The sequence below is a fragment of the Mixophyes fleayi genome, chromosome 6 (assembly GCF_038048845.1).
Source record: "Mixophyes fleayi isolate aMixFle1 chromosome 6, aMixFle1.hap1, whole genome shotgun sequence".
NCBI classification, from domain to species: domain Eukaryota; kingdom Metazoa; phylum Chordata; class Amphibia; order Anura; family Limnodynastidae; genus Mixophyes; species Mixophyes fleayi.
This window is the reverse complement of record NC_134407.1, coordinates 191,648,614-191,673,459: the sequence shown is the minus strand read 5'-3', so window position 1 is coordinate 191,673,459 and position 24,846 is coordinate 191,648,614. Positions and strand designations below refer to the sequence as shown.

Here is a 24,846-nt window from a genome sequence, read left to right as displayed (position 1 = left end):
TCACACCTCGACAAGCGCGGTGCTGTTCTGACGTCATTTCCGGGTCAGGCGTGTCTTATGGGACTGAGGAGTCGGAATCACGTGGTGGGTGAGTGGCTTGTTTCCCGGCTTCGTTGGCTATGTGTTGCTGGTCAAAGGTCATCATGTGACCCTGCTGTCACGTGACTGGAAAGATGGCCGCGTCCTTGCTGTCGGAAGATTTGCCGGAACCAAAAGACCGGAATCCGCAGGATTTGAGGAGTGTGTTGGTCACAAGTGTCCTGAACCTAGAACCGCTGGACAAAGACCTATTCAGGTGCTGCCGACGGAAAACCTAGAGGGCCAATGAAGGTGTTATATACCTAGACAGCCCCTGGCTTCTGAGCTGATGTGGGACTATAAATCCCAGCATGCCGACAACCACATATAGTATCTACAGAGAAGTAAAATCCAACGATAAAGGAGAGATTGGTGACATTTTACTTTACATAAGGCACATTAGCTGATATACCGAACATAATATAGAAATACACTCAAAAGAGCTGAAATCATCATCCTCACCATCAGCTATTTATATAGCGCCACTAATTCCGCAGCGCTGTACAGAGAACTCACATCAGTCCCTGCCCCACTGGAGCTTACAGTCTAAATTCTCTAACACACACAGACAGACCAAGAGAAACTAAGATCAATTTAATAGCAGCCAAATAACCTACCAGCATGTTTGTTTTTGGCAGTGTCGTAACTAGAAATTTTGGTGCCCTGGGCGAGACAGGGCACCTGCTCCCCCCATCTAAGTGGGCGTGGTTAGCACTTTAGTGAAAGAATTGTTATATGCACACACACAGTGGTATATTTCAAAAATATATAGCGATGGGTATTGTAATATTTTATGCAGTTAATATGTGTAGGTTTAAGTGAGTTTAAAATATTGTGGTATGTTTTATTGGGGGGGGGGGGGAGGAGAGATTCACTTACAAGACTTTGAAGCTTCAACCCTTAAGTCCTGCAGTGGAACGCACATGCGTTCCACTGCGGGACTTAAGGGTTGAAGCTTCAAAGTCTTGTGAGTGAATGTCTCTCTCTCTTGGAGGCAGGTAGCGGGCGGCTGCTGCGCTCCCTTGGCCTTGCACCCTGGGTGATGGCACCGCCCGCACCAGCCTCGTTACGGCACTGGTTTTTGGGGGATAGTGAGAGGAAACCCATGTAAACACAGGGAGAACATACAAACTCCACAGAGAAGATAGATAGATATATATATATATTTCTCTCCATCAATCAATTAATGGTTCATGAAGATATGTAAAATATATACTGTTTTGTTCTTTATGTATTATATCTTGTAAACATTCTTACAAATCTTAATGCAGATTGAGGTTTTAGAAAGATTAAGCCTAATTTTATCCCAGTCCTCAGAGTTGAGGGTCTCTCATTTCGTCCTCCCATTTAAGTTAATGTGGGACGATTATGTTTCATTATTAAGCGGTAGAAAGTGGAGATGAGGCCTTTACAAGGAAACATTTGTGTGCAGAAAGACCCTAATGAGGAGGATTGGTGTGTCAACTGTTTGTCTGCCCCTTTCCCTTTAGATTGTAAGCTCTAGTGAGCAGGGCCCTCTTCCCTCCTGTTCTCATTACATATAACTGTTGCTCACCAGCTACACTGCGCACCTCCTCCTTGGGCTCTCTGCCCATTGACTCCATTCCTCCATTGTCTTTGCACCTCTTTCAGTGGCTCTAAACCTGTTAGCTGCACCCACGCTAATGGGAACATGTTTCAGCCTGCACTGAATATACCCCTTGTACCCCAGTAGCTGTGTCGAGAGTCGTAGTGTTATTTGTTTCCTGTATTGTACTGTTATACCATGTACTGTCTTGTTTGTTTACCCTCAGTACAGCGCTGCGGACCTCATGTGGCGCCCTATATATGTTAATAATAATAATTAATGATGTTATCTTTCTAATTCTAACCACATACACCTAATCATTCCGTATCCTCAGTATAATTTATGCTCCATTTCTAAAAATATCTATTCTATTTCCTGTATTATAGGTTCATTTTATTCAATTTCTAATAGTGAATAGCATGTTCAGTCATGTCTATTACTATACAATTATATATTAACATAATCATTCCATTCCTAACATTCTGTTTTCTACATTGCATTACACTTATTCTACTTTTATAGAGATATGTTGATTTCCAATTGTCATACGGTGTAAATGAAAGTATGTTGTGTATTTAGTACGATGCGCGTGTTCTAATTCCGTATATATTTTGTGTGTAATATTGATGGTTTGACCAAGTCCTTGTGAGTCTAGAGTGTCAGCTCATTTGACTAGTCATTAGACATCCAACATGAAAAACTTGATAGTGCTGTTGGGTTTGTTTTTAAAACTTGTTAATTGATCATTTGCTTTTATTTTTAATTTACATAATTTTTAAATGGCAATATATTTTCATTTACAACAGTTTCTTTAATATCTGTTACATTAGCGTTAACTTTTTTTCTATAGTGCATTCATACTTTCTTTATTGTTCATCTAGATTAGCATATATACAAGCGGCAGAAACACTTCCTGATTTAAGTAAAACAATAGGTGGAGAGGGGTCAACAGACAGTGAATGTGTAGGTGTTTTTGACCATTAGCTTAAAATCTACATCACTTCTCAATGTATATTGTATAGGTACACATATTGTATCTCCACTTGGCTTATATAGTTACTGAAAAACTAATGGTAGATACATGAAGGTAACTGTCTAATAGCATGCAATCTGCATCCTGGAATTCCTGGCTCTGCTGGATACTTTCATATGCGCTTATCTGGAAAATAGAAGCTTAGAACCTTGTTTTCACTGTTCTCTGTTACAGAGGTACTCATCACTGGGTGCCCTTCACACAGAGACTGTTCGGTGGCCAGATCGTTGGACAAGCATTAGTGGCAGCAGCTAGCTCTGTGAGTGATGAGGAGCACGTGCACTCCTTACACAGTTACTTTGTGCGATCAGGTAACATGAATGCCATTGTTACATTATTTTCTTTTCAGAGGAATAAAGAAACAAATAAAGCAAGGCTTTAAATATGAGTCTCAAAGAAAGCTAACGTGATTTGGTTCATTTTGCAATTCAAATATAGTTCACATTTAATTGCATAGCTTAAATTTAATCTTCAATTGATTTTAATTCTTTCCTCTTTTGATCATACATATCTGTGACCCTGCTATTGATATGTACTAATTCAGGCTGATATCATTACATATACATGTGACCTACTGGTCGGGAATCAGTGATAAGCAGCTCTTATAAGGCAGCCTACAAGGACCATATTTCTTGTTTTGAAGAGGAATCTTACAAAGAGTTTGTGGAATACAGAAACAAAACTCGTACGGATGGGTGTACTAATTTCTGAGTTTTTATGTACAGTGAGATAAAACATTCATATTACCTTTCATTCCTGAGTTCAAATATGATTCTGGTTGATTACTCAATACATTGTATTTTTATGTATTAAATGGGATTTCAGCACTCAGACATTGCCAATGCTAGACCGTCTTCTCTCCCAGAAAACTTCTCTGTGTTCCTACATTAGACAATCTCTGTCCAGCACAGCCTTGGATATATTTAATTTTTCCAGTCTGAAGCATGGAGATAACATTCCACCAACATCACCACATTTCTAAGTCCTAATAGAGCTGTGATGACTACCCTGTGACACTGCAGGTGTTGTGAAACTACAAGTCCCAGCATGCTTTGCCAGTAGATAACTAGCTGATAGTTGGCAAAGCATGCTGGGGCTTGTAGTTTCACAACACCTGGAGTGTCACAGGTTAGCCATCACTGTAATAGAGTAAGGTATGCACACTTTGCCTACTGCCCACCGTCCTTCAGCCTGGAGAAATTAATAATGCAGGAGGATTTGTGGTACTGACCTCATGGAAGGGACCCCCCCACCTAAAAGATACCAGATGGAAAGATCACCTAATTCATTTCCCATTGGAGGTTCCCTTTAGCACCATTCCCTACAGTCTGCTTCTGCTGCTCTTCAGTTGGTCTCCCTGGCAGTAGTGTCTTTTATGTGAATGATGGCCAAGCTAAAATATGTTGTGCTTCGCATTCATCTTGCATTAACAACACTGAGTCTATTCATGTCCACCACCAGGGGACCCCAAGGTTCCAGTGTTGTACCAAGTTGAGAGAACCCGGGATGGGCGAAGTTTCAGTGTGCGTTCTGTGAAGGCTATACAGCATGGGGTGCCGATCCTGACTTGTCAAGCTTCCTTCCATCGCTCCCAAGACAGCCCGCTAAAGCACCAGTTCACAATGCCAACAGTGCCTCCACCAGAGGAGCTGCTCACTCGGGAGGAGCTTATATACAAATACTTAAAGTAAGCATGTTTTTCGTGATGAATTGCATATTTGATATCTTAATACTGAGGTTAGTGGCTCCAATTTTCCCTCAATCACTACAGAATTATCCTCATGTGTCTCCTCGGAGTGCTGTCTGAACGTTCTAAAGACAACATGCAGATCGACGTCCCAGAACGCTGTGATCGCGCGTCAGCTTTCTAGTGCATCGAACATGCTTAGAGAGGAATTGTGTTCACGCTTCCTGTCTGAGCAGCATAAGAGGAGAGCGTGTGGCAAGAAGGAAGGGGGCAGTGAAGTATATGGGGGGAATAATGTATGAGGATGGCAAATAAGCATGAGAATGGACAATGGAATGGCAATGAGAGATGTGAGGGGGAAAATGAGTGTGACAATGAGATATGAGGAAGCAATAAAATATGTGAGAGGGGAATGAGCGAGGCAATGGGAATGGATTGTTATATATATAATTAAATATAGTGTTAAATGTTATATTTTTAATATATGGACCCCCACCTGCTCTTGCTATCTTTTGCCTGAATCAATCTATACACAGATCAGCCACAACATTAAACCACCTGCCTAATATTGTGTAGGTCCCCCTCGTGCTGGCAAAACAGCTCTGACTCGTCAAGGCATGGACTCCACAAGACCTCTGAAGATGTCCTGTGGTATCTGATACCAAAACATTAGCAGTAGATCCTTTAAGTACTGTAAGTTACAAAGTGGAGCCTCCATCAGACTTTTTTTTCTAGCACATCCCACAGCTGGATTGAGATCTGGGGAATTTGGAGGCAAAGTCAACACTTTGAACTTTATCATGTTCCTCAAACCATTGCACAATTTTTGCAATGTGACAGGGTGCAGTATCCCGATGAAAGGGGCCACTGCCATCAGGGAATACTGTTGCCATGAAGAGATGTACTTGGTCTGCAGCAATGTTTAGCTAGGTGGTACATGTCAAAGTAACATCCACAGTAGCTGCGGAATTGGACCAGACGGGCTAGCTTTTGCTTCACACACGCATCAATGAGCCTTGGGCGCCCATGTCCTTGTCGCCCGTTCACCAGTTGTCCTCGATTGGACTACTTTTAGTAGGTACTAACCACTGCATACCGGGAACATCCCAAAAACTGCCGTTTTGGAGATGCTCTGACGCATTCGTCTAGCCATTATAATTTGCCCCGGGTCAAAGTCACTCAGATCCTTAAGATGGGTACACATTACAGTAATTTCATGCAATTATCATGCAGATCACACAATAAGCAACCGTCTGATCAAATATTGCATTAGTGTGTACTGTCACATGATCATGTTTTATCGTACTAAAGCACATAGTATTGTTTGAATTTGGCTTTCTAAACGTTGGAACAATGTCAGGCAAATGTGGAAGTGTGTACGCGCTCGCGTCCAGCAGTGTAGGCAGATCTCCATAGAGTTTACAGAGTCACAATCTCATCAGCTGATGATTATGAGAGATGAAGATCACAGATCTGAAGGTAAATCCTGTAGCTGTGTAAACATTAATCTGCATGCTTATCGGGGCTTTCAGTCATTGGTAAAATCGTTATAGAAATCGAATCTGCAATAACGTTCTTTAGTGTGTACTCAGCTTTACGCTTGCCCATTTTTCTTGCTTCCAACACATCCACTTCAAGGACTGACTGTTCACTTGTTGCCTAATATATCTCACCCCTTGACAGGTGCCACTGTAACGAGATAATTAATGTTATTCACCTCACTTGTCAGTGGTTTTAATGTTGTGGCTGATTGGTGTAAATCATTGCTAACAATGTTTTAATCATAGTTGTACTGCCTGTAGTGTGTTTCATAAATTATACCCCAGAAATGAATACAGAACAAAAAAAACTGAGTAATGGATTTGAAAATGATCTTATTAGAACTCCACAATGCCATTCTTAAACTAGATCGTAGGTTAATGTTGTCTCACGTGGACTTTGTAATAATGCACCGGTTATCTACTTGCTCTTTGCCTCAGTAATGTCATTAGTGCCTAGTGCATATAATCACAGAACACTCCTGAAACCTCTAGAATCAAAGCAGGCGTTATATAAAGTCAATGATTGTAATGTTACAAACTGATGTTGTAGCTAGAAAAAGTGACCTTGGCTCGGCCTTGCTATAGGTGAAATAGGTGGCTGCCATGATTTTATCCATTCATGGTACCTAGAAGCTCAATTAATCCACATATACAGTTATTTAATTTTCAATGTCCTTTTTTTTCTATGGCATAATGCACTCCTGCTGCAAAATCCAAGTATATTTGACATTGGATATTAAAGACCCAAGTCTGCAGTGTGCTTTTATACAGGTCATAGAACTTCAAACTGGCTTTGTATCATTCCAAAATCCAGTTCTAGTGGAGGATTAGGCGGCTTACAGTGATACCACAGCACTGTGTGCAATCATTATAGCATTAAACTACAGTTCACATTATCCATTGCAAGCATACATCAAATAGCAGCATTAAATCCTACCGGCCTCCCCTCTGTCAAATCAGCATCAAGCTTCCTGTAGATTGGTTTGAACATGTATACAGGCAAAATCCCTCAACCACCCAATCATGGCCACTTGTCTGCAAAACACAGTACCTTTCGAGATCTAAAGTTCAAGAGGGTCCCGCTGAAATCTGTTGGAAGGATATAGAATAAGGACAGTTGGAAGTATATGGAATTATACATGGGGTTGAGGAGGAAGCTCAACTGCAGAGAAAGTGAACTAAACAAAGACTTCTGCTGTGGGACTGTTACATAGAACTACCAAACTAAATAATAATACTCCACCGTACAAGCATCTCTGGATCTCTTACATAGATGGTTACATTAATATAAGACTTATAATATTGTTTCCTTGTGGTGTAGAAATAACAAGGCCTAATATCGACTTCATCTAGGGACTCTTCGCTGGTGGAGAAGCATAGAGTAGGCCTGAATAAAATCTTGGCACAGGATGTCCCCATTGAGATTAAGCCTGTTAACCCACCAGACATGTACCATCGTGTGCCACAGGAACCACGGCAGCTGTTCTGGGTGAGAGCCAAAGGACTAATAGGTAATTGCCACACAACATAACTTTTTTTTTTTTTCTTAATCTTTCAGTGCTTCCTAAACATGTCAACCTTGTGCCAACTTTTCATCATAAACCAAAGTTAAAATATTCTAATATAGATTGTTGAATAATAGTACAGTAACTATTAGTTGCTTTTATGTCTTTTGGAGCAGCTGGATTGTTTGAGGTAAAACGCAATTGTGTGGGAAGAGCACTAGACTGTCGTCTTCAGGGATAGTGGGTGCCCTCTTTTGTGGTGGTTACATTTGGGGATGAGGGACGCCATTGTTATTTGGTGGTGGGGTGGGTTTTATATTTAAGAAAAAATAACATGCAAACCAGTCTTCAATATCACAATGATTTTAATGGCTGGCTAAGTGTCTATTAAACTTAAAAACAAAACAAAACACTGATTAACAATGAAACCAGCTGAAAAGTACCAGCATACAAGGGGTTAATTGTAACTACAGATTAAAAAAAAACAAAAAAGTAACAAAACGCACCACATGCTGGAATATTTTGAGAGGATATCAGAACCTATGCTTGTTTATGTTGCATCCCCAAACCTGCTCTTCCTCCTTCAGGTTTATCCATATTTTGCCCAGCAGTTTCCACCATGGCATCACTGTGCCATTATAATAAAGAAAATAATAGTACGTACTACAAAACGAGATCAGCGTATTAATATGTCACTGCGTTGAGATGAAAGGCTGGTCCAATGGTCACTAATGGGAGTAACATTTTTTTCGAATCTACTGTCAGCGTCCCATCTGCATGAAATCCATGGAGCCCATAGGCTGTGAAAACACTACTGGCAAGCACCAAAAGTAATGAGGAGTGTGACAAGTACTGAAGGGTTCTAGACATTGGCGGAGGGATGCTGGACTCAAACAAGTAGAATTCAGTAATGTCTAACTTACTGCACCCAAAACTGAAAATGTTATTTTGTTATCTTATTAAGGATACAAAACAGGCTGAATATATATGACAGACAAGCCACAACTCTGTGCAACGTTCTCATAATGATTTCATGGAAATGGGGCAATAAATAGAGAGAAATATTTTCTAAAATAGTTTATTAAACATTTGGCCACATACATCTTTTGAAATAGACTGTAAGAAATGACTGAATTGGTGTCTTTACATACAAAATAAAGTTTACATTATTGAGAATATGTTACTGAGCAAAAAATAAGAGCGAAAGAAATACTAACTAGGGAAGGCACACCTCATATGTGTAGTTGGATAGTACTTTTAATGAGGATTAGTATATTACAAAATTCTTATTCTAAGGGGCGTATTCAATTGTCGGCGGAAACGCTGAAAATCCTGCGGTCCGCGCACGATTACCGTTATTATGGTAATCGTGCGTGGAAAAAGTTAATACGGTAATTTACTTGCTGGATTTCAGCTCGCAGCTCCCTGAGCTCCAGCTAGATTTTACCGTATTAACGGTACTAGTTTTAACGCCGCGGGACTTTCTAACAATTCAATTCGCCCCTAATAGTTTATATTGTTGATGGACATGAGATGAATAAAAAAACGCACGGAATTCAAAATACAAGTTGTATAAATTAAAACTATATTTTAAAAGCAAAATATTAAAACTTGGTGTAAATGAGCAGCTACTGAATATATATATATATATATATATATATATATATATATATATATATATATATATATATATATACATACACACACACACAATCTATCTATTTCAGGTAATCCTCTTTATAATGCTCTTATTAGGAGTGAATTCATATATAAGTGGTATGATACAAAATTTGTGTAGCCAAATATAACAATGAATAATATCATACAAAGTGTACACTATATTTGATATAAAAGATCATTTAGAAAGCTGAATTTCATAGCTATGATGTTATGAACTGATACTGCTCTCATAAATATTGTAATAACAGAAGGTAACTATTGCAAATGTTATGTAGCAGTATGAGACTAATATAGGCTCCACTGAAGTATATTAAACAATAGTTATTAGTCACTATATAGAATAGTAATAGAGAACTTTCTAAATCATATCAGATATAGCTTAGGAAACTAAATAGTAACAATTCTAAGGCTGAATTTCAAAATTCTAATAAATAATCATGCAGCCTATTACTCCCTTCCATGTGTAACTTATAAGCCAAGATAAAATAAATTGATGTGGCTAAAATCTTTTATACTATTTATTAGATTTTAATCATTTCAATCCAGCTTTTCTAATGTAAGGCACATTAATAAATATGACTTATTAAAAGAGATCAGCGTATTAACGTGCCACTGCGTTGGCTGGTCAGCCTGTTTGAGATGAAAGGCTGGTCCAATGGTCACTAATGGGGGTGACATTTTTTTCAATATACTGTCAGCGTCCCATCTGCATGAAATCCATGGAGCCCGTAGGCTGTGAAAACACTACTGGCAAGCACCAAAAGTATTGAGGAGTGTGACAAGTACTGAAGGGTTCTAGACATTGGCGGAGGGATGCTGGACTCAAACAAGTAGAATTCAGTAATGTCTAACTTACTGCACCCAAAGCTGAAAATGTTATTTTGTTATCTTTAAGGATACAGAACAGGCTGAACATATATGATAGACAAGCCCCAACTCTGTGTAACGTTCTCATAATGATTTCATGGAAATGCGGCAATATTTAGAGAGAACTATTTTCTAAAATAGTTTATTAAATATTTGGCCATATACATCTTTTGAAACTAAGAAATGATTGAATCGGTGTCTTTACATACAAAATAAAGTTTACATTATTGAGAATATGAACAGAGCAGGTCAATGTCGGCTTTCCCCCTTCCTCTCTCTTATAACTTCTTGCCATGTTCCGTAGGTCCCGGTGACATGAGATTGCACTGCTGTGTAGCTGCCTATATATCGGACTATTCCTTCCTGGGAACTGCCCTGCTGCCTCATCTTCAGCTCGGCATTAGATTCATGGCTTCCCTTGACCACTCCATGTGGTTTCATGCTGCTTTCAGGGCGGACGAATGGATGCTTTACGAGTGTGACAGCCACTGGGCAGGTAAGAGGGGAGTAAGGGCCGTAGCACGATAATACGTAGAGAACATTAGATAGATGTATCAAGCTCAGAGTTTCCAGCGGGTTTGAAAAGTGGAGATGTTGCTTATAACAACCAATCCGATTCTAGTTATTTAGTACATTCTATAAAATGATAGACTCTGGTTGCTATGGGCTACATCTCGACTTTTCAAAAACGCAGCTTGATCCATTTACCCACCGATCTTCAAAGAAACCTTTTATGAAGACTCGTAAGGTTACAGGTTACAGGTTATTAGTAGTTCTTTTCCACACAGGCAACAGCCGTGGGCTAGTACATGGACGCTTATGGAGAAGAGACGGGGTCCTTGCAGTCACATGTGCACAGGAAGGAGTTTTCCGTGTGAGGCAGGATCCTCCCAGTAGTAAGCTGTGAACACTTGAAGAACAACCTAATCAATACAGACTTATGATCCGATTGATGTAATCCATTGTATAACTTTAGTTTATACTGCTCTGCAGCTGTTGGCAAGAAGCAGGTACTCAAATTGTAAATAATGAGAACAAATAAAAGACTATTTAATTATTTGCACTATATGTTGGAATAGTTTGTGTGTTCATCTTTCCTCTACAATTCCTTTAGAGGCCATAAAACAGGAAGGTCAGTAATACACAATTCTCTGATCCTTCTCACTTTTACTGAGCGAACGTAAACATTTCTGACACTGCTTTTTTTCCCCTGGCTTTGGAATTTTTCTGCTTAAGATTTGTGCAATATAGTTGCTGAATACTGGTAAAAGCTTTCTTATAGCATACAAGAGAGGAATAGTGCATATAATAAAATCGGCTGCTTTTGATTTACTTCGTCAACTTATTGTCTCTCTGATAAGAATCTCTTTCAGAGTAGGAGTGTTGTGTGTAATATTCCCAGCCTCCTGCAGCTTTAGTAATGCAGCCTCCGAGTCCCTCTTGTCTATCCCCACTTTCCAAGACAGCTGGATGTGCGCTTGCAGGAAAGGAATCAGTAAAGTCACGATCTGCTCCTGTGCCTCTTGTAAAAGCACAACGGCCCGTTCACTGAATGCCTGTGCGTCTACCAGCATATCCATATCCTGGTGACAAATGACCAGGCCAGCCAGCACCAGCAATCTGTGGGTAGAAGGACCAGGGGGACAAAGCTTTTCCTGAAGGCGCCAGCAGTTTGTCCATATGGGCAGCGCTAAATTGTACAAGCCCGTGCGCATAAACTGCTGCGCTCGCTGCATGTCGCGTAGATAGAAGAAGCCCAGGAATTGTGGAGAGTGCCGCAGGACAGGCAGGGACGACACGTGGCAGAGGAACTGCTCAAAGGCACGACTGCGTTTTGCTATGGTCTCTGCTGTGAAGTTCTTATGTAGACGCTTGTGAGGAAAGGAGACGGTGCTCATGTCATCTGGGTAGTGGGACCGCAGGCTTCTTCTCAGGCGCTCCAGATCGGAGTATCGACAGGTGATGGAGGCAGGAGCAGGGTCATACTGCCCTGACTGCAGCAGGTAAATGGTGTACATCTAGGAGGGAAGAGATATGGAAAGGTTGGGTCTTCACATGAAAAAGCACATGTACAGTCGAGACATTTAAATCTAACATAACATTTTTCACGTTGTACCATAAATGGAGATGCACACTCTTGAGTCATTAAGGAGTAAGTTTGCTCCTGGATAAACCATGTTACAATGCAATGGGTGCAAATTGGTTTAATATTTTGCACATAAGGAAAATACTGGCTGCTTTTTTTCTGTAGTGCACAAATACTTCACAGCTTTAGTTTTACACTGACATTTAAAGTTGATCTAGGACCATCCATGGTTTTTCCAAGGTGCAAATTTACTCCTTTTTTTATGCTTTGCTCTCCTTAATGACTCAGGCCCTTCCTCTCTGGGGTTGGAAGAACATTTTTTTTGTGTGTGTGTTGGAGTAAAAATGCTATCAACCGTATTAAACACCTGTCTGACTCCAGAGGCCGTCAGGTCTCAAATGCCGTAGATATTGTAAATTCGCTAGCTACTACGTGAAGCTATATAATCTACACACAGACCCCTCTGCACTGCAACCCACACCCAGCTCTACATGTAGTTTCCTGGAATCCCTGGCTCTCCCCTCTTTTTCCTCTGATGTGCTAGACACCTTGTCCTCTCCCTGGACTTCAGAAGAGATAGAACAGGCCATTAAGACCTTAAAAAGAGAAAGCGCCAGCCCAGGTGGCTTTACCGACAACTATCTCAAAGTTAGGTTCAAACTGGCCCTGACTTACTGCTCTATTTAACTATGATACCTCGACTTCTGCTTTCCCTAAGGAAATGCTAGAATCCCAAATTATTAATATTCTTGAGCCGGGTAAGGACCCCACTAGGTGCCAAAACTATCGGCCCATCGCATTATTAAACTCGGATATTAAAATATTCGCTAAAATCATTGCTTTACGTTCAAAACCCGATTCTACCCTGATTGATCAACCTGACCAAGTAGGATTTGTTCTTGCAGGCAGGCCCCAGACAATGTCAGACGGGTGTTTAATGTAACAGAATATCATTCTATCCATAATCGCCCATTTGATAGGCTCCACTGGGGATACGTCTTCAGTTTTATCCAAATTTGGGTTCACTGGCTTTTTTCCTACGTCATCTCTGCTTTATACATGGGGCCTTCAGTGCGCATTTTTAGTAATGGCTTCTAATCCTCTCGATTCGACATATCGAACAGTACCAGACAAAGGTGCCCTTTATGCCTGTTTATATTTGCGCTAGTGATTGAACCCTTAAAAAAAACAAAAAAAAACTGTCAGAGTCCTTTGGTGGTTGGTCCTGTATTTGGGGATATGTGCCATAAATTCTGCCTTTCTGTTGATGATGTCTTACTGTTCGTGTCTGACAATGAGCCCTTGTTAGCAGCCATCCACCATATTCTTCAACAGTATTCTGAGCCATCTCTTTACAAACTCCAAATATTATATAATTTGGATACAAATGTATCCAAAACTGAAGTTCTAGCCATTGCCACCCCCCTTGCTCATCTGGAAGTCATCAAGGCAAAATTTAATTACAATTGTCAAACTTCTTCACGGATTTATTTGGGTATACAAATTTGACCACTTTCCTCTGACTCCCTGATAACTACTCTTCCTTTTTAAACTCACTTTATTTCACTGACGAGAATGTGGGCTAATTATGATGTCTTGTTGTTGGACAGGATAGCAGCTATAAAAAAGATGCTTCTTCCAAAAATCCTATATCTCTCTAGGTCTATCCCATATCTTTACCCTAACCACCTACTGCCCAAATTTTACAAAGTGTCCTTGAGGTCGTTAACCTCTCCAAATAAATCCCAAGTCTCAAATGTTAAAATGATGAGCTCTAACCTAAAATAAGGCTTGGCCTCCCAACCTGGAGTTCTATCAGTGGGCATGCTTCTTAGACCAGCTCAGATTGGTTGACCCCCACACCACCCAAGCCCTTGGTCTTCAGTGAGAAACACTTGTCCTATCTGTTACCTCTTGACCTTTTATGGCTAGATGCTAAAACAAGGTCTTTTGAGGCCTTTACTCTAACAAGTATCCGTGATTCACTTAAGGCATGGGACACACTGGTAAAGTTATTCCCTGATTTTTGTTCTCCTCTCCTCCAACCTCTCAATGTTGGGCCTTTCTAAAAGAATTCCCAACTTGAGTTTGGCGTCATGGCAAAAGTTGGGTATTGTTAATCTACGTCTCATTATGGAGGACACCTCTCTCTTTTCCTTTACATACTTACGAAACCACTTTAAGATTCGCTCAAGAGATTTTTTATAAGTACCTACAGTCATGGCCAAAAGTTTTGAGAGTGACACAAGTATTGGTTTTCAAAAAGTTTGCTGCTTCAGTGTTTTTAGACCTTTTTGTCAAACGTTGCTATGGTATACTGAAATAAAATTACAAGCATTTTATTGACAATTACATTAAGTTTATGCAAAGAGTCAATATTTGCAGTGTTGACCCTTCTTTTTGAAGACCTCTGCAATTCGCCCTGGCATGCTGTCAGTCATCTTCTGGGCCATATACGGACTGATGGATTCCCATTCTTGCCTAATCAATGCTTTGAGTTTCTTGAGAATTGACCACAAGTTCTCAATGGGATTAAGGTCTGGGGAGTTTCCTGGCGATGGACCCAAAATGTTGATGATGTTTTCATCCCCAAGCCACTTCGTTATCACTTCTGCCTTATGGCAAGTTGCTCCCATCAAGCTGGAAAAGGCATTGTTCATCACCACACTGTTCTTGGATGGTTGGGAGAAGTTGCTCTTGGAGGATGTTTTGGTACCATTCTTTAATCATGGCTGTGTTCCTAGGCAAAATTGTGAGTGAGTCCACTCCCTTGGCCAAGAAGCAACCCCACACATGAATAGTCTCAGGATGCTTTACTGTTGACATGACACAGGACTGATGGTAGCGCCAGATGCCCCAAACAATTCAAAAAGGGATTCATCAGAGAAAATTACTTTACCCCAGTCCTCAGCAGTCCAATCCCAGTACCTTTTGCAGAATATCAGTCTGTCCCTGATGTTTTTATAGGAGAGAAGTGGCTTCTTTGCTGGCCTTCTTGACACCAGGCCATCCTCAAAGTCTTCACCTCACTGTGCTCCGATCCCACAGCTGAATCAACTTTAGGAGACGGTCCTGGTGCTTGCTGGACGTTCTTGGGCGCGCTGAAGCCTTCTTCACAACTATTGAACCTCCCTTGAAGTTCTTGATGATCCAATAAATGGTTGATTTAGGTGCAATCTTACTATCCGCAATATCCTTGCCTGTGAAGCCCTTTTTGTGCAAAGCAATGATGACTGCATGTGTTTCTTTGCAGTTAACAGAGGAAGAACAATGATTTCAAGCACCACCCTCCTTTTAAATCTTCCATTCTGTTATTCTCAATCAATCAGCATGATGGAGTGATCTCCAGCCTTGTCCTTGTCAACGCTCTCAACTGTGTTAACGAGAGAATCACTGACCTGATGTCAGCTAGTCCTTTTGTGGCAGGGCTGAAATGCAGTGGAAATGTTTTTGGGATAAAGTTCATTGTCCTGGCAAAGAGGTACTTTGAAATGCATTGCAATTCATCTGATCACTCTGCATGACAGTTTGGAGTATATGCAAATTGCCATCATAAAAACTGAGGCAGCAGACTGTGTGAAAGATAATATGTGTGTCATTCTCAAAACTTTTGGCCACGACTGTACAGGTCAGACACTGGTTTCAGTCCCAAGTAAGACACCATGCTGCCCCTGCTCCTCCATATTTCTAAATGTGTACAAGATGTCAAAATGTAGTAATCATTCCAAAATGCTTCTCAAGATCTTACACAGAATCTATTTGACTCCTGAGAAACTTCATAGATTTATGCCTAATTTGTCAAAGTTTTGCTGGAGGAACTGTGGTAAGGTAGGGTGCCTGATGCACACCTTTTGGTCGTGCCCGAAGCTGCACGGACTCTGGTCGGAAGTTTTCAATCTGATTAATGCAGTGAGTTCAGTAACGATAGCCCCATCGCCAGAAATCCCTCTGCTGCACTTATAACCTCCTTCTCTCCAAAACCATAAGAGATATGTAACTGGCCACATGCTTTTTGCTACTCAGTCAGCTATAGCACAATCCTGGAAGTCTCCCCTCCTCCCGCCTCTTTCAATTGTTATAGCCAAAATCCAGAGGAGCTATGTTATGGAGACTCTAGGCCTTCCATATTCCTCAGGAGCCTCTTCCCCCTTCATTAAATGGTTTGATTAGAGTTTCTATTATCCTGAGCATCTAGCCCCATCACAGGTTTCCTTCTCATTGTAAAAATAACAGCACCATCAGCATTTGATCTATAACTTTTGCTTTTGGCTGAAGTACATGTTTGATGCGATTTAATGTACCTCCCCCATCACGTCTTCCCTCGCCTTACTTCCCCTATTATTCTGTATGTTCCATATTTTGTTTTCACCCCCCAAAATAAAAATTTCATTTTTTATAAAAGACAAAAAAAAAAAGTTATTTAGAGTCCTACGTAAGTCCACAGTTGCAAGAAATTACTCTGATCCCCTCTAACTTTTCAGGATGTTGTGCTTACTACTCCCAAGAAACATGGCTTCCTCTAAACAGCTGGCTGAGAAATTGAGCATTGGCGACAATTAATACAAAACAGGGGAAGGCTATACAATACAGTTTGTACCTAAATGCTTTCAGCTTGGAGTTTCCAAAGGTTATGACATAAATAAGAAATGGAAATGAAGGGAAACGGTCAAGGCAATATCTGATCGAACTGGTCGTATATGCAAAGTAGAACCCGCATATCACTTCAAAGGACCTGCTGAGGGTTAACTGACCAAAGAGTATAAACCGAACTGCAAAATTATAAACCAAAGTAATTTATCATAGAATTATACATAATAATGTCCCACAATAATCATGAAATTTAATAAATCTAATACACCGTACAACTGATAAGGATTTGCTGATAAGTTGAAAACATCAATTCAGGCATTAGCTAGCCATATAATAAAATACTTTCATGCGTTGTGTTTCTAGGGATATCAAAGTAATATTGATGAATCTGAAAGCAAATAGTTACTCTTATACGTCCCACTCTTGTTCTTTTTAAAAGTTGCTTATTGTGGCATTCTCCATGGAGATGTGTGCAGCTAAATGATATGACCATTAGGTTATTAGCTTAACAGACTTAAAATTATATTTTGAGCTACATTAAAGATAGATGAGAATTTGGTCTTATTTTGATCTAAGCTGTGGGAGGATTTCATTTCAACTTTTCAGGATTGTTTCATTAGACTCAAGATGCAGACTGACAGCTTTTCTTATACGTGTTATTTTCTTTATAGTATTCTAAATAATTGAATCTGCCTACAATAATGTCAAGCTAAAGTGGAAATATTTGCATTCATATTTAAAATTGTTTAGATGTTGACATGATTGGACAGTACAAGCTTAAATATAACCGGGTTACAGGGCTCTTTATTCCTCTGATGAAACTGTTGACAGATAAGGCGCAGAAAAGCGTCAGGTTAAATAGATTTTTGGATATCAGATAATAAAGTATATCTACAAAGGCTGCCTGTCAAAGACGTTGGCTCGTAACTATTCAGACCTAAGTCTAGGTTACATTACCGGAAATTGACCTGTGCCTTTTGCAGTTAAATGGTTACTAAGCTGCTTGCGTTGTTAGTTACATCTTTGTTACCTCTGCATGCTAAGTAACAATCTGCTGTGTTTCATCCATCGACACAAAGTTATCATATCATCATCCTTGGCATAAGGCTATGGTTACAGTCTGGACGATTAAGCATCTCTTTGAACATATAAATCAGGCATGCAATACTCCACCTGGGGGTGGTAACTATATCAACGGATATTTAGAAATACTCTGTTGAGCGGAGCCATATTTCAAGCAAGACGGCAGTTGTCACATCTATTTTGGATCTCTATTAACTCTTTTGTTGCGGAGACTTTTCTCACCCCTGTGCTGAGCCTATTTTGACACCCCCATCTCTAAACTTTTTAAAGCTTTCTGTAGTATAGGGTATTATTGTCTGGTAATCACTACTAAGGGGGCAAATCATTTGATAGGTGGGGGGGGGCTACCTTATATCAAATGAGAATCCCCATAGTTTCTTGGAGTCGGGATGGTTGAGATCTGGGCATTACAAAACCCCATCCCCACTCTCTGCTCCTTAAATGTTTTCTATAGTGTAGGATGTTCTTGGCTGGTGATCGCCAGAGAATAACTAATAAATCGACACCTCATTGGAAAGAGGGGGCTCCCCGCTTTCGGGATGCCAGGATGGGGGAGAAAGGGAACTTTCACTTGACTCTTCCCATTTCTTAGAAAGTGGATGAGGAGGTGGGATTAATACATCACGCAGCACCACCGGCAGGTAATAGCTGTGGGGGAGAGGCAAGTAGAATTTTAACTTCTTTTGAACCTTGTGTCCCGTGGACTCGTCCTTAGCACGAAGGGGTTAAAACTGTCAAATGTAGATCATACTCCTTCTTCGTGCCAAAAAGCCTTGATCAAGACCCCAGCCAGGGGTAGAAACGAGTTTGCTTCCGATTGTGATACCGCTTGTCCATCCGCTTTTTGTCGCGAGGAAGGAGTCTGATCTGTAGGAGTGGTGTTTAACAGCCGAGTGCCTTCTACATGCTTTTTTACTCAAACTTTGCGGTACGGGCATTATCCTCACTTGTTTGAGAATTCATTTTTTTTTTTATTTGTTTTTATATTTATTAATAAAACTGTAATACACTATGTAGTGTTATTTTTATGATGGTGGCTAAGAAGATGTTCGTGTAAGGACAATCAACATTTTACCTCAAGTATTAAAGAATCTATCTTGTAAGCACATATAATATAGGATTTCGATTCAAACACTTTGGGCGTTGAAGATTTTTGGATTTCCTCACTTCTTATATTGGGAACTTTTGGTAGCCTGAACAATAAGAATATCTTGTTGTAACCGTATTACACTATATTATTGTTTTTTTCCTTGTATATGCCATCTGTTTGGTTGTAAGGATAACCTATCCCCTATATGAACATCCATGAGCACCTATGTATGTATTATTTCTGTATTTTATATGTATGATTTGGTGGATATTCTTATACAGTATAGGGCTGTCTCTGGAAGTGCGCTATAATATTTCCTGCTTGCTTATATTGTCCAAAGTATAGGTTTAAATCTCCGTTATTAACTTAACAGTCATGTCACGTCTCTCCCCACAGAAGGCCACAGTGAATAACTGTTAAAAATAACCCCAACATCTGCAAACTTTCACTAATACACTAGTGGAACAAATAAGAGGGGCTATTTAGTTCCAGTTCATGCTTTGGTGATCTCCCTAGAAACATATATGGAGTGGAAGGATATTATATGGAAAGCTTTGGGGGTTGTGTGGTGACCAGTGACACAAGAAATATTGTCAGTGTGAGAGGAAGAATGTATTCAACTAATTCTAGAAGTTAATGAACCAGAGTGTGTGAAGAAACTGAAGCCCAAGGAGGTTTGATCATTCCAGTAAAACAATGATTCCAGTCATATATAAAAATGAACCATGAAGCACTTACAGGAACGAAAGATTAAGTCTTTAATTAAACATATGTGGGGAGATCTCAAACTTCTGCACATGCCTCATGCATTGTTGTATTATCCCCCCAAGCTTAATTTCAGCAAATAAATAGTAATTGTGCATTTAAATGTGCCGAAATATGACACAAGTCTGAATCCTGCTGAGATTGAGTCGGCTGCTTTTCACTTAAGAGGTTTAGTAAAACATGTAATCTGACCATAGATTAAACTACCTCTAGCACTCACCACATACTTGCCATGGACATCCCGTACCACATTTGCCTCGGTCACCTCAAACGTCAGCCTGATGGGCACACGGCGGCCTTGTGTATTTGCCCACATCTCTTTATGTTGCTGTGTGAGGAGGGGGCTGCTGTTCAGCTCTTCTGCGGATCTACCTAATGCAAAAAAAAGCAAAGTTCAGGTAAGTGTTGCAGAAATATTATAGCACTGACTCTTCACAGCAGACAGTGCTTACATGTAGATAACTTGACTTGCACTCACTGCCTTGTACCCTCCCTCTCTTCTGTATAGTTACCCTTTGCCCCCACCCAGTAGTGTTGACTTATAAAGTACCAGTTCCATCACTCTCCTCGGAGCCTAGGCTGTCTTCACTCAGACTCAGGGTGCCGCTCAATCGCACCGATAATCCTTCATTGTCGTCCACCAACTCTGCAATCTCTGGTGGCTCCTCAGGGGGTCCCGGGCCCCTTTGCTCTTTCAGTGTGGAGGTACGGAGGCGCTGAAGGAACTTGGACGCCATCTAGGAAAAGATTGCAAGTGAAGATCTAATTAAAACAAACTCGTCCTGACCAATATTAGAAAGTGATCATGTTGACATTATCCAGCTTCACTTGTCAATGGTATTTTATTTTACACTGGTAAATACACAAGGTATAACACGCAGTCTACAGTGAGAAAGACACACGGATGGAATCGGTATGTAAATAGCTTCAAGCACGTGACATACAGTACAGACACAGTGAGGGGTAAGAGATGGCTGAACATGGGACAACATTGATTATATACATGCAAATCTATGATGGGAAGACAGCCACATGCAGAAGACTAAAGAGGTTATACATCCAAGAAGCATGCTGTTGACTATTTTAAGTTTTAATACACATGGACTGCATAAAAACTGGAAAAAGTATATAGTAATAAAATCAAAGCCAAAATCTAGCATCACTGTGTTTTGGCGGCTGGGTGGGACTGGTTACGTGAAACTTATCAAATTAACTAGACATACAACAACTGAATAGAAACACAAGTTTTTACTGCTGGTGGCATTTATATTATGGGCAGTGCCAGGCTATAACTTTAACTCCTAATATTCCATATAGATTTCTTTTATTAACGTTTTGCAGAAATAACTTCATAAAACAGCTCCACAGTACTCATTTCTGCTATAGTTAAAACTGGGTTAAAAAAAACAAATTATTTAAGTGCCTACAAGTAATGCCAAATGTATCCATGATTAAAAACAGTTAGATTGGTTTCATCATCCACAAAATAATAAACATGGTCTACTATAAGTCCAATTTAATGGCAACCTAATTGTACAATTTCCATACTAACACATCCGACGGATCTTAGATCCATTTTACACAGATGTAAGTGTTTAAGTGGGCTGTGTGTCTTGACCATATGCACAGTGTACTGAGTATAGAGCTGGCGTCTGGATAATCCCTATCCCAGCACCCCTTCACTGTTCATTTACAGTATCAATAGGGAAGGAGCACTTTGCAGAGGGATCATTGATCCAGATACCTGTCCTATTTTCAGTATGTTGTGGATGCAGCCAGTGTAATATATAAATGACTACCAATTGAGAAGACATATCAAGATAAATTATTAACACATTTGTTGTATAAATGTCCTTGCATATAGAGGATGATTCCATACGTGCCTCTAGATTCAATTAAATTTGTATGCCAAGAAATAGAGGTGGATGTGGCCACTTTCTGCAGCTCTACTGAATGAGGTCCGGCTGAATGCATGAAAGGGTAATCAAACCCATACATGCCTTTTATGTGCCAAACAGGAGCACATTCAGGGGCTGTCTGGCAAATATTAGCTTGGGCGGGCAGGGTGCGAGATTCAGGTCAGTCTATTGGGAACAATTTATAGTAAAAAAAAAATGCATGTAGCCCGATGACTCAGCCCAAGGCAGTCAGGGTGGAGCTAGAATTTTCCTTTAAGGGGCGATTTAGTCTCTGTCCCCTTTCTGATAGGTGACCCCCTCCCCAACTCTCCAGTGAAGGTAACCTACAATGGGGTCGGCCTAGTGAGGCAGATGACCATGACCCTTGCCAGCCTCACCACATTCACTCAAATGAATGCAGCCCTGCCAAGTGCATGAACAAAAATCATGTCCCTGCACATGCACAGTTCACACATGAGAATACAGACAGAACCAACCTGAAACCTATTAGAACTAATCTACTAATACTCCAGGGTGACTCATCTAAACACAAATACCTTGACTAACCTACACTCATCTTATTTGGTATCTCTATGCTCTATAAAATCTGGCCTATTAAATTTGCAGGCAAATCATAAAAATATGTATTTAAATGACACCATATATATATTTATCGCAATGTGCTACTAATTTGTCTCAGAAGAGAAGGATAAATACAAAAATGATCTACAGTAAACCAAGAAATTAGAGAATCCAGTGCATGAGCAGAAAGTTTAGATATAATGGGGTTAAGTCTTCAGTAACTAAAGATAACCTAGCCAGCAACTAGACTGTACTATAAAAGTAAACATGAAGTAAGAAAAAAAATAGTCATAATCATTCAACTTTCACAAAGAAGTGAATGGGGAACTCTCATCCCCGGCCTAATGGGAGTGATTAAGCTCTGAAGGCACCGATGTAACATCTTCCATTCACTTCAATGTGTCAGCACATGCACTTTACTAGCTGCAAAAAGCTTTTGCATTGAAAGCGCCCATCTGACACAACAATTACTAATCATAATACCCTGTCTTCCTAGCCAGGCATTCCTATAACCACACAATGTCATTTATTATGCTCACTGCATTGAATAAGTTATATTCAGTAGAAAGCTGGGAAGATAAAGCAACGTATTTAGCAAGACAATACATCAAAGTCTGAAGAAGGTGAAAACCCACCAAGGATACATTAAATGCTATAAAACCGGGACCAGACTGGAAGGCAGCTGTGATTTATACACAGTAAACCCAACATACTGTATGTTATTATTAGACTGATGACTAACCGAATACTAATGCCGAAGTGCTGATTTCCAGCCTCGCACGCAGACCTGCGCTATGCGCAACTGATGCGCCCCCAGTCCTATACCTTCCACTGCTGAGCGCACGTCACAGGCGCAAACCCAGTCCTATACCTTACACTGCTGAGCGCACGTCACAGGCGCACACCCAGTCCTATACCTTACACTGCTGAGCGCACGTCACAGGCGCACACCCAGTCCTATACCTTACACTGCTGAGCGCACGTCACAGGCGCACACCCGGCCCTATACTTTCCAGTGCTGAGCGCACGTCACAGGCGCACACCCGGCCCTATACTTTCCAGTGCTGAGCGCGCATCACAAGCGCAAACCCAGTCCTATACCTTCCAGTGCTGAGCGCGCATCACAAGCGCAAACCCAGTCCTATACCTTCCAGTGCTGAGCGCGCATCACAAGCGCAAACCCAGTCCTATACCTTCCAGTGCTGAGCGCGCATCACAAGCGCACCACTAGTCATCGCCCGGGGGCCCTGGTCTACTTACTCTCCGTGGAAATCGGGATTCTCCAAAACTTCCGCTTCCGGTATCCACGACCACTAGCCGTGACATGATGTCGGTGCTGTGTGTGTAAACATAAAGACGGCCGGGTTACATTAATCTGTGTTACCATCCCAGGGCTGTACCTGTGTCTCTGGGAACACACCCTCCCTTGTATTTACCAAACTTTCCACATAGGAGGCTGAGATCAGCCACAACTTCTGTTTTGTCTATGTGGCAATTAAAGCAATTACTCATCTCTGCTGTATCGGTTGCACAATCTAGATTTCCCGAAGGTTTCTGTTTCAGTAGCGCTTGTGTATGCATTGCCTGGGTTCTGGTTATAAATGATTATATGCTACAAATCTGTACTGTGGAATTTAGTATCAATCTCAGAGTCACACTTTGGAATTTCCTTTATTGTGTGATGGCAATTAATGGGGACGAATGAACACACACAGATATATATAATTAGTATACTGTAGTTTTTTGGACTTTGCCTTCTCCTTCCTAACTTCACATTGTGCTTCCATATTTAGGAATCAGGCTGAGTCTGCCTGGCAGGCACTTCCTTGGAATGTCTATTAATACCTCAAGCAGCCACTTGCTGCCATTTGTCAGCTTCTCCAATGACAGCAGCTGTACCCCTATTAGCTATATAGTTCCCTGCCACTATTTCACAAGGCAGAAGTTTACTGGCGGTTTAAGTTTTCCATTCCTCTATTTTGCAACCAAATACAACCTAAGGTCCCAAGGTAGCGGTGGTGATGCACTGGGGACAATGACAGCTCGAGAGGAAAATAGGTTATGACGTACAAGAGCATGCAAAATGGAAAATAATTTAGCAATATATAATAGTTGCACAGGTGTCTGTATAGATTATTATAAATACTGTTGCTCCAGGACTGGCAATGTTCCTATGTTCCTGAGAAGATTGTAAAAATCAAGCTGACTATTGCAATTAAAACAGATGTTGCACACATATGTGCAACAACTTATAGAAGTTAATATTGCATTAAAGTAAATGCTTGTAACTTTATTGTTCTACAGCGACATTCTGTAACTTGTAATGGTTATTCTGATGGACGCCAGACTTTGTATTGATCTGGTTTAATCAAATTAATGGAAATAGGTTCTTATAACAAAATTACTAATTTTTTCACCCAAAAGGAAGCGAGAGATAACATCAAAAGACTGAGCGAACTCCATGTGGGATGAGAGTACTGTTAAATTGTTTCAGAAATATAGACAATAGGAAATTATTATATTTCAATTCCATTGTGTATTAAACATGTATAATATAAAAAGAACACTAATAATGTTATACTTTAATTTGAATTGGCATGTCCTATTCCCTTACTACTGCTAGCATGCAGGTATAACAGAAGCCTTGCTGAGAAAACGGTTTCCTCTTAATAAATTGGAGGCCATCATCTATGTGCTTAAATAGCCGACTGTGTGAAAATACGTACATTTTCATTCACATCTCCTTGTGAAAAAATACCCTCCCCTAAAATTACTACGTCCGACCCCTTACAAG

The 24,846-nt window shown here is 40.5% G+C and overlaps 2 protein-coding genes across 5 annotated transcripts; one reads left to right on the top strand and one right to left on the bottom strand.

Annotated features, from left to right (window-relative positions):
- Nucleotides 1–61: 61 nt before the first annotated feature.
- ACOT8 (acyl-CoA thioesterase 8) lies at nucleotides 62–11,024 on the top strand. The gene is made up of 6 exons (XM_075177696.1): nucleotides 62–295; nucleotides 2,853–2,989; nucleotides 4,140–4,365; nucleotides 7,260–7,417; nucleotides 10,263–10,454; nucleotides 10,747–11,024. Exons 1-6 carry the CDS (start codon nucleotides 174–176, stop codon nucleotides 10,863–10,865), a joined length of 954 nt encoding a protein of 317 aa, XP_075033797.1. The 5' UTR covers nucleotides 62–173; the 3' UTR covers nucleotides 10,866–11,024.
- Nucleotides 10,085–23,495, bottom strand: SNX21 (sorting nexin family member 21). 4 transcript variants are annotated; one of them, XM_075177691.1, is made up of 4 exons: nucleotides 23,313–23,495; nucleotides 20,123–20,309; nucleotides 19,793–19,944; nucleotides 10,085–11,976 (listed from the first exon to the last, which is right to left on the bottom strand). In XM_075177691.1, exons 1-4 carry the CDS (start codon nucleotides 23,376–23,378, stop codon nucleotides 11,296–11,298), a joined length of 1,086 nt encoding a protein of 361 aa, XP_075033792.1. In that variant the 5' UTR covers nucleotides 23,379–23,495; the 3' UTR covers nucleotides 10,085–11,295. The 4 variants fall into 4 exon arrangements, with proteins under 4 accessions (XP_075033792.1, XP_075033793.1, XP_075033794.1 ...); XM_075177692.1 differs by lacking the exon at nucleotides 23,313–23,495 and adding an exon at nucleotides 23,246–23,304; XM_075177693.1 differs by lacking the exon at nucleotides 23,313–23,495 and adding an exon at nucleotides 22,878–23,210.
- Between the last annotated feature and the right edge of the window lie 1,351 nt (nucleotides 23,496–24,846).

Coding starts and splice junctions, on each gene's coding strand:
- SNX21 (XM_075177691.1), bottom strand. CDS start 23,378: ATGTCACGGCTAGTGGTCGTGGATACCGGAAGCGGAAGTTTTGGAGAA. Junction 20,310..23,312: donor AATCCCGATTTCCACGGAGA/GTAAGTAGACCA, acceptor ATCTTTTCCTAG/ATGGCGTCCAAGTTCCTTCA. Junction 11,977..19,792: donor ATGTCCATGGCAAGTATGTG/GTGAGTGCTAGA, acceptor CTTCCCTCCTAG/ATGTACACCATTTACCTGCT.
- ACOT8 (XM_075177696.1), top strand. CDS start 174: ATGGCCGCGTCCTTGCTGTCGGAAGATTTGCCGGAACCAAAAGACCGG. Junction 2,990..4,139: donor CAGTTACTTTGTGCGATCAG/GTAACATGAATG, acceptor GTCCACCACCAG/GGGACCCCAAGGTTCCAGTG. Junction 10,455..10,746: donor GTGTGACAGCCACTGGGCAG/GTAAGAGGGGAG, acceptor TTTTCCACACAG/GCAACAGCCGTGGGCTAGTA.